The 9,183-nt window shown below is 53.3% G+C and overlaps 1 protein-coding gene across 1 annotated transcript in view; it reads left to right on the top strand.

Annotated features, from left to right (window-relative positions):
- Positions 1 to 9,183, top strand: part of SORCS2 (sortilin related VPS10 domain containing receptor 2) — a 585,200-nt gene that overhangs the window by 461,330 nt on the left and 114,687 nt on the right. The window contains exon 4 of the mRNA XM_006153641.2: positions 6,021 to 6,185. Coding sequence (XP_006153703.1) covers positions 6,021 to 6,185 — 165 coding nt within the window. The remainder of the gene's footprint in view (positions 1 to 6,020; positions 6,186 to 9,183) is intronic.

Here is a 9,183-nt window from a genome sequence, read left to right as displayed (position 1 = left end):
GGAAGGGAGCCCATGGGATTCGTCTCCCAGCCAGGGTCTGACCACAGGAGGGCCTCACCAGTACATGCTGATGAGCCAGTTAATACTCCTTTTTTTTAAGAGATATTTTTGCTATAGGGTGTGTGCACTTGCTGGAGAGACAGAGATGGAAAGTGAGAAATCACCCCCCGGGGGATGGCCACACCACAAGCTCTTCTCCATTTGCTCAGGATTTTGGGCACGCATGCACGTGCGCGCAGCAGGAGTTTGTGTCAGTCCAGCACTTAACCACTACGCCACCTGTTGGCCCCCAGTTAATGTTCTTAAAGAATAGATAAGATTAGGGACCAAGGGGCAGAAGAAGCAGGGGCTCCCCACCCCCTCCCAATCTTCCTCTTCCTCTTCACATGGCCAGAAATGCATCCCAAAAGCTCTGAGTGGACACTTCAGACTTCTGGAAGTCAATCCTAGTCTTTGAGGGTGGGAAGGATCTTTCTAGAATCTTCCAAGTCCATTGACCCAAGACCTCTGCTGTTTGTTGGGATGGAAGTAAAAACATCGCTGGCCGTATTTGCCGAGGGTGGTGCAGATGGGTGATGAGGGGGAGAAAAGCAGGTCTGAACTGGGCCAGCAGCCCACGGGTACTCAATCTCCCTAGCCTCAGTTTCCCCAACTACCTAGCCGGCATGCTGCGAGGACTTAATAACGTCAGTGACTCGTCCCACCCGGCACCTGCCCCGACCACGTGCCGACCGCAGCTTACGTAGCTGTTTCTGGGCCTTCGCTTCCCGTGGACTGGTCACTAGTCAGTGGGGCTGTCGAGGGCTCCTCTTTAATGTAACGCATTAGCACGTTGCCTCTGATGTAGAAAAATCCAGCCTCCCGGGCCCCCAGAACTTAGCGCAGGTACCATATGCTCCCCCGGAATAGCAAGCGGTAAAAATACACCATTTAAAGTGGAGTCTGGTTCCCAATTTGGGAGAGCAATCTGCCAGCCTCCGCCTGGCGCGATGCTAATTGATTTGTTTTCTTTGCTCCAATAATCCTCCCCTTGTCAGCACTTTTCCCGTGCCCATCTTCTGGCTTACCCTCCCAACTCTTGGGCCAAAAATAGCCCTGATCCAGATTGCCGGGCCCCCAGCCAGAATCACTTCCTCGGCTTTTCTTTCCTCCTGACTCCTCACCTCATCCCTGCAGAGCCCCGGGCCCAGGATGGAGGAGGAGCCACTGCACCAGAGCCCTCGCTCCTGTGTTTGTATCACCTAGCACCTGTGCACTGGGATCCTATCATCTAGTTGGTGCCAGGCCTTGGGTTGCCAGCCTCTCGCCAAGAGGGAGAGGCAGACCATGAAGAGAGCTCTAGGGAACATTGGCTTGTAGCGTATGTGTGCACAATCCGGTGGGAGAGAGGATGAGAGAAGGGTGAATGACTATCACGGAGGGCCTCCTGGAAGAGGTGACCTTTGAAATGGGCCTTGTGGGACAAGAAGGCATTTGACAAGTGGATAATAAGGGGAAAGGCTTCACATCCTAAAAGCAGGCTGCACATTGGTAAGGCAGGAATACCGGAAATAAATGAGAAACGTTCAGGTTTATTGACGTTGCCCGGAATCTTATGCTCAGATAATGGGGGGAGGGGGAGCTATTTTAATTTTATCACATGTGGATTTTGTGCCATTCTGAAGTTTTAAGACTTGATTCTGAATTCCTAATGGCAGGGTGACGATGTCTTGGTCCCACCATGCCGTCCACCTAAAGAGAACCGTACGTGCGGAGGTGGTCAGGGTACAGACCATCTCCGCTAGCTGGAGCAGCATGAGTCTGGTGTGGCGGATGCCCAGAGCCCGAGGGCTGTGAGAGCCCATGCTGGTGCAGAGGGATGCCCTTTTTGTGCCCTTCAGGTCTGCCAGTCAAATTTTCTTTGAGTCATCCAGGCTCGTCTTGGTGTCACCTCCTGCGGGAAGCCCTCCTTGCCTTCATACCGTCCCTACACCTGACAGCTGTTTCCTCTTCTCCGTTCCCATGAAGCCTGTGCACACCTGAATTCTTGCTTGGACCGCAGGGTTTTGCAATCATGGAAGAATGAATGAATGAATGAGCCTTCACCGATGTGTGAAGCTGGGCAGTGAAGAGGAATAAGTGAATGAGATTTTTTATGACTTTTGCTCTCTAGGCTACTTAAATATTCATAAGGATGTTTTCTCCCAAAGGAGAAAAGCAAACGAACAACTCCCTTAGGAGTCGCAGACTCAGATGGGGTTGCCCATTCACTCGTTCATGCGTGCACTCATTCCTACATCCATCAGGGTGGTGAACCGCCGGCTCCGTGTCGTGCCTGCGCTCGACGCTAAAGGTACAGAACAGGAGTTACTCAAGACGCACAGACGAGTTGGGGAGGCGGACAATTAAACAGCTGCGTTTTAGGAAGATGTTGAAAAATGCATCATGGGAAAAGGAGTCAGGGGCTTCCCTGGCTGAATGGTGCGGATGGAGCCGGGTCTGTGGGTCACTGCCTTCGGGCTGGAGCACGGAGCTGGGCCCGTGCGTGCGGAATGGTTGTTGAATGAGCCATGTGGAGGACATCTCGATGATCTATTTCATGTTTCCTTGTGATCAGGGACTCCGCCATGCCTATAACATTTAGAAGAAGGACAGTGGATGCATGTCCAAGGGATGTGGGGACCGAGCTAAAGCTCCCAATGGTCAGACCTGGAGCTATGTGAGTGACGAAAATCAAATAGCAGTGAATTATAGCCCGAAGTCTAGAACATCATGAGTTCGTGGTGGTGTAAAAAAATGACCCGATAAGTAATGGCAGAGAAAAGACAAATCTCCCACGGAGAAGGGTCCCACTTACGCGCTACAGGTCCTCAGTGAGGTGGAGCATCGCTGTCACTCCCAACAGGTGGGCGGCACCAGCGACTCCCTTCCAGAGAGGACAGCAGGGAGGGAGGAGAGAGGAAGTGGGGGGCCTGACCACGCCGCCTCGCTCTGGCCAGCAAGGCCGCCATCAGGTCAGCACTAAGCCCCATGGACGGGGACGCACTCCACCTCTGTGGTCCTCCCCAGGTTCCGAACCCCAGTCTAATCATAAGACAAACCACAGACACACAGTTGGGAGGCATTCTGCAAAATGCCTTACTCGTCCTCCCCAGAACTCCCAGTCTTCAGTAACAGGGGCTTTCTGAAACTTGTCACAGTGGGGTGAGCCTAAGGACAGGTGAGGACGCGGTCTCCTGCATGGGTCCTGGGGCTGGAGAGGTCTGAGCAGAGCGTAGGCTAGGTACTGGCGATCCCCACGTGGACTCCACGTGGACAAACACACATGGGAATGTGCGACATTAGTCCCGGGGGGCGTTGGACACGGTGTATGGGAATGCTCATACTGTCTTACTATCCTTGCAACTTTCCTGTAAATCTGAAACTATTCTAAAATTAAAAGTTCATTAAAAAAATACCTATATAGGCCTAGCATCTGCAGCAGTCAGGAACATGCTGAACGGTGCTGGGAGCTGAGGTCGCCATGTGGTTCATGCGTAGGAAAAAGACCTGGTGAAGAAGTGGGTTTTTCCTACATAGAAACCACATGGTAACCTCAGTTCGGGCATGCTGGGAGGAGGCGAGGGGAGGGAGAGGGGTGACCAGACTGTCTGGAGCATGCTCCCCTCTCTCCTAGGTGCACACCCATGCACTCGCTCATGAATGAGAAAACGTAAGTTTAAAAACTTCCTGAAACACACCACTCAACACCAGTCACTAGGCATTAATGTCCTCCTGGGCTGCTTTCCATTCTTCTTTCTGTGCATTTTCCGTAACAAACTATGCGTTTACTTACCCCGACAGAAGTGTAATATACTTCCTTACAATTTTGTCAGTGTAAAATGTGCGGAAAGTATACCTCCTTGTAATTAAAAAAAAAAAATTAAGTTTTTAAAAATTACTTATTCCGAGAGAGAGAGAGAGAGAGAACTTCCTAGAGTCTTGATGCCTTGATCCACCCCTCGGATCATGGGCACGCAAGCCTGGCATACTCAGGGAGGTCTCTGGGCACGAACCTGAGCCTCGCAGAGCGTTGTACCTCTGCAGCACTGCCCAGCCTCCTCCTTATAACTTTGTGCCCTCTTTTTTCATAAGCACACAAGCTCCCTGCCACTGAACATTCTTGGTAAGCATATTACACAATCAGTGATCCCCCCCCCAAGCCATTCTTCAGTTCTCCCCTGAGTGTTTTTCCTCCATATAAACCACACCAGGAAGAACGTCTCTGAGCACACTCATTCGTCCCCATTTCAGAGAGAAAGTCACCCAAGAAATCAGTCTCAGTGGACTGCACATCCACATTCGGGCCCTCTGCTCGCCGGGGAGGAGGGCTTTGTGCTAGTGGAGACTAATGCATGTTCTGGGAAGCTCATTAAATCTCCCTGGAGAGAAAGAACGTATTGGATTATCATTTGCTCCCTTAAAAGCAGAGCCTTTGTGCAGCCTATTGCTGTATGCTGTGTGTACTCGGTTGTCTTCGGGTGGCTGAGAGTTTGGGAAGGCTTTCACCTGGGCTCATTTCCCATGGCCTCCCCTGAAAGCTGCGCTCATCCTGGGGACAGGTTAGTCCCTCCCGGCCCCACGCCACCCACTCCAAGCCCAGCTAAGTGTTTCATCCTGCAGGGATTCCATGCAATGCACGGCCAAGGTCAGGGCTTGGGGTCAGTGACTCAGATCCTGACCTTGGCTGCGTCCTGACTGGCCACCTGACTGTGGTTTCCTTCCCCTCCCGTGCCTCAGTTTCCCCACCTGCCAAGCAGAGGTAGTATTAGCATAATGAGAAGCCCTTCACAGTTCTGTGAGGACAGGCAGTCACACTCCTAATAAACTTTCATCGGGATGTCACTGGGTGCCAGGAGCTAGGTGAAGGGAGCTGCGTTATTCCCCCCATTTTTCGAAGCAGAAAACGGAGGCACAGAGTTCTGAGTCCTGCAGACAGAGTTCTAGTGGTTCTATCAGTAGCAGAAACTGGGGGCCAGTAGTGGCATGGAGGTAACGAGATGTTCTATGGAACCTGGCCCACTCAGAAGGTTCCAGGTTGTATCCAGAGACCTCCTTGGACATGCCTGTCTTCTGGGGCTGGCTGAGGCTGGGAGTGGATCATGGCACCAAGGTCCAGGGTCCTACTGGGAGTATTGGGAGTGCCTTTCTCTCATGCCCAGGGAGGAAACAAACAAAACAAAACAACCAGTGAAATCCCAATGGGAAGTCTAAGTCCTGGTGTGGGAAGAGCTGGTGCTCTCTGGAGGCTCAGGGGGCAATGTGCCCTCTGCCTTGCTCAGCGTCTGCCGCGGGGAGGGGACAACACTGGCACTCTGGGACTTTGAGCCGCAGCCCTCCAGCCTCTGCCTCTGTGTTCATACCGCCGCCTTGCCTCTGCATCTCACTCCTTCTTCATACAAGGATACCAGTCATTGGGGTTAGGCCCCACCCTAAATCCAGGATGGTCTCTTCCCAAGATCCTTAACTTACCCATATCACCAAAGACCCAGTTCCAAGCAAGGGCACAGTCACAGGTACAAGGGTTAGGATGTGGCACCTCTTTGCATCCAGCCCCCTGGGCCTCTGCCGCTTCTGCAGGCCTTCGTCCCCTCCCGCCAGCCCCTTGGCCTGCCCTTGCATTCCTGGGTCAGTGCCTGTCTGCTGCAGCATCTCCTCTGCTGAAGGTAGCCCCGCCATGGCCCAGCCTCCCTCTGCCCCATCCACCCCCTTGTCCTGCCTCTTCCCTCAGGCGCTGGTTGTCCTGGAAACAATATTTTAGACAGGGCTACTGATGCGCTCACTCGTCCCCTCCCCTCCAGAGGGAGCCCCAGGAGGACAGGAACCTTGAACCTGGTGTTCATGGTGGAGCCTCGGCCTCTGAGACAGTGCCCCGTACCTAGTACTCCATGAGCGAGCGAGTGAGCGATGGATGAGTGGCTGATATGAGCACCGAGGCAGCCGGGGTGGGGGTGGACCGGTGTTCGGGGATGCCTCCCTCACATCCCCGCTTTGTGTTTCAGATCATCCTCGTGAGCTCCTCCCTCAGTGACCGCGACCAGAGCCTCTTCCTCAGCACGGACGAGGGGGCCACCTTTCAGAAGCAGCTCATCCCCTTCTTTGTGGAAACTCTGATTTTTCACCCCAAGGAGGAGGACAAGGTCCTGGCCTACAGCAAGGACAGCAAGGTGAGAGCCGTGGTGCCTCGCGCCTGGTCTGCACCTTGGGGTTAGTGCCTCGAGGGAAGAGCCTGTCTCAAGCAGGTGGGCCGGGCGGCCAAGGAGGAGCCTCTCAGGGCAGGGGGGCTGGACCCTGGGATCGCTCTCCCAATGCCCACGTCGGGTCCGAGTGTCAGCCAAGGGCCAGCCTGGCTGTGAGGGTGTGAGAATTACATTTGGTGGCGGTGAGAGGTGCGCTTGGCACAGAGGCACGTGGGACAGGACCAGTATCGGCAGGTAACTATCAGGACCACCCCCCTTCGTCTCCTATTTACACACCTGCTGCACGGGCCTTCCTCTGCTTGTGGGACACGCCATACGCCTGGTCCGCCCATGCCCGGTCTCACTAGATCTTCCCCTTAGCCTGGAATGCTCTTCCATGTTCCCCAGGAAAGGTGAACTGTCCTTCAGATCCCAGATCAGCTCCCCTGCCCTGGGACGGGTGCCCTTCAGGGCCCAGTAGGAGCCCTGAGCCCTTCCCCAGGGTATGAGGAGAGACAACACAGAGCTCTGTGCCAGGGCGTGGGCTGCACTGGGGGCCAGTGAGGGGCTGGAGAGCACCAGGCTGGCATCAGCAGGGAGCTGGGCCTGGCCTAGGGAGGTCAGGAGAGCGCACAGGGATGGAAGGGCCAGAAGGAGGCGCAGCTGCCATAGCTGTAGAGAAGGGACTTAGGGGACCAGCAGATGGTGTAATGGTTATGTCACTGAACTCCCACATAGCCAACAGCAGTTCGAGTCCCAGACTCAGCAGCTTGAAATTCATGCTGGGCGCATGCGCGTGCATGCTCGCCATCCCAAGAGGAGAATGGAAGAGAAGGGATTGTGGTGAGGCCATTCGCCCCAGGGGATGATTTCTACTTTCTGTCTCTCTGGCAAGCGAGAGAGCACCCTATAACAAAAATCTCTCTCCAAAGGAAGAAAAATAGAGGAAGGACTTAGTTTCCTGTAGCTACCGTCTCAAATGACTGCAGATTAAGTGGCTGGAAATGAGACATGAACTCTCACCGTTCTGCAGGGAAGCAGTCCGAAATGGGTTTCGCGGGCCCAAGGGCAAGGTGTCCACAGGCCATGTCCCCCGCTGCAGGCTCGAGGAGAGAATCCACCCTTGCCTTTCCAGGTTCCGGTGCTGCCAGCATCCTGTGGCTCGTGGTCGAACCACTGTGGTCTTCAAGGACAGCATGTCCAAACCTCTCTCCACTCCGTCTCCATACTGCCTGCTGTGTGTGTGGGTGAGGGTGTGTGTGTGTGCAACGCATGTGTGCGCATGCATGAAATCTCCCTTTCTTGAGCTTTTTATCCTGCCCTTATGAAAATATATGTAATTGCATTTAGGGTCCCCCCAGACAATCTGGGATAATCTTTGCATCTAAAGATCTTATCCATATCTGCAATGTTACTTTTTACTTTCAGGATTAGGGTAGGGCTATCTCGGGGGGGGGGGAGGGTCATGTTCCGCCTTGGGGGGGGGGAGGGTCATGTTCAGCCTCCCCCCACACCTCGTAGGAGGCATGAGCTCTGTAGGAAAGACCCCCGCACTCCTACTGCCCCTGCCAATCTATGGCCGAAGTCAGGAAACAGGAGGAATGACATTCCCCCCATCTCTTCCACCCTCCAGTCTGCTTCTGGTGCCTTCCACAGGCTGAATCCAACCAGAAGCCAGGTGGAGGGAGCTGTGAATCTGTCTACACAGATCAGCCCCTGGAGGCAGAGAAGGGTAGATCAGTCTATACAAGTCAGTTCCCAGGGCTGAAAAAGGTGGATCTGTCTATATATTTCAGCTCAGGACCTAAGGTAGGTGGATATATCCATACAGGTCACTCCCAGGACCCAGAGAAGGGTGAATCTGTCTACGTATTTCAGCCCAGGGCCAGAGAGGCTAAGGATCTGGAGGACCAGTGGAAGTTGTCCAGATCAGATGCCTTTCCTCTGCAGCTGCAGGCCAGCTCGGACCCTTCATATCTTCCAGATTCCTGTGCCTCTCCTACTCGGCACTGATCCCGATCTGTGAGTCTACAAAGAGCACTCGGGACAGGCACCTTGGGGGCAGTGACTATCTTGGTTCTTTTCACTGTTTTAATCTCAAATTGGAAAGTATCTGTTAGATGCCCAGGTAGAGGACTGATGGATGTATGCGCGCATGCGTGGGTAGGCGTGGCTAGCTGGCTGGATGGCAATTGGCTGGATGAATGAATGAATGAGTGAATGCTGACGTTCTACCGATAGGGATCACCCCCAGCAAGAAACTCCAAATGGAGATTCCTGCCAGGATTGAGCCATGTCTCTTCCCACAGCCTGGCCTCCTTGCCCAGACCCAGCCCTCGCCGATGGGCATTCCCGCCCGTCCCCGCCTTGCGGGCTGCCTCTTTGCTCCCAGTGCCTTCCCGTGGGACAGCATGTGCTTTTGGGTATTAATAGCGCTACTTAGCCTTCCATGTAATTAGACTAAAGCACAATCACGGAGACTTATTTTCCTGAAGAAATCGACTGCATTGCAATTGCTCTTTAATTTATGGTGCCCTGAAAAATTAATGGAGCTGAAATCTTGGTTATTTTCCTTCACAGAAAACTGTGACTATAAGGAAAGAAAAAGGGGAGAAAAAAGACTTGGTTGTGGTAGTAAAAGGAAAGAGGAAGTTGAGGAAATTAATAACAATGACAGCAGGGCTTAAGTTTCGAGGGACTTTACAAAACTAATTCCAAGAAGCAGGGTGGTGTGGTGGGACAACGCCACCTTTTGAGTTCAGCACATCAGTGTATTAGGCAGGTATCTGCTGCAAAATGCCAGGTAACACACAGCCCCCAGATTCCATGGCTGATTGCAGCAAGCATTATTTCTGTTCCCAGGTCTGTGAATTGGCTAGTATGAACTGGTCTTGGCTCTTGGCTATTGGAGGGGTTCAGATCCCTGATAACTCTTACTCTGGGGACATGCTATTCTCATGATATGGGGCGGGGGCAGAGGTGCTGG

This window comes from Tupaia chinensis, unplaced genomic scaffold (assembly GCF_000334495.1).
Source record: "Tupaia chinensis unplaced genomic scaffold, TupChi_1.0 Scaffold000384_1, whole genome shotgun sequence".
In the NCBI taxonomy this organism is placed as follows: Eukaryota; Metazoa; Chordata; class Mammalia; order Scandentia; family Tupaiidae; genus Tupaia; species Tupaia belangeri.
Note: the sequence above shows the minus strand (reverse complement) of the source record. Positions and strands in the feature narration are given on the sequence as shown.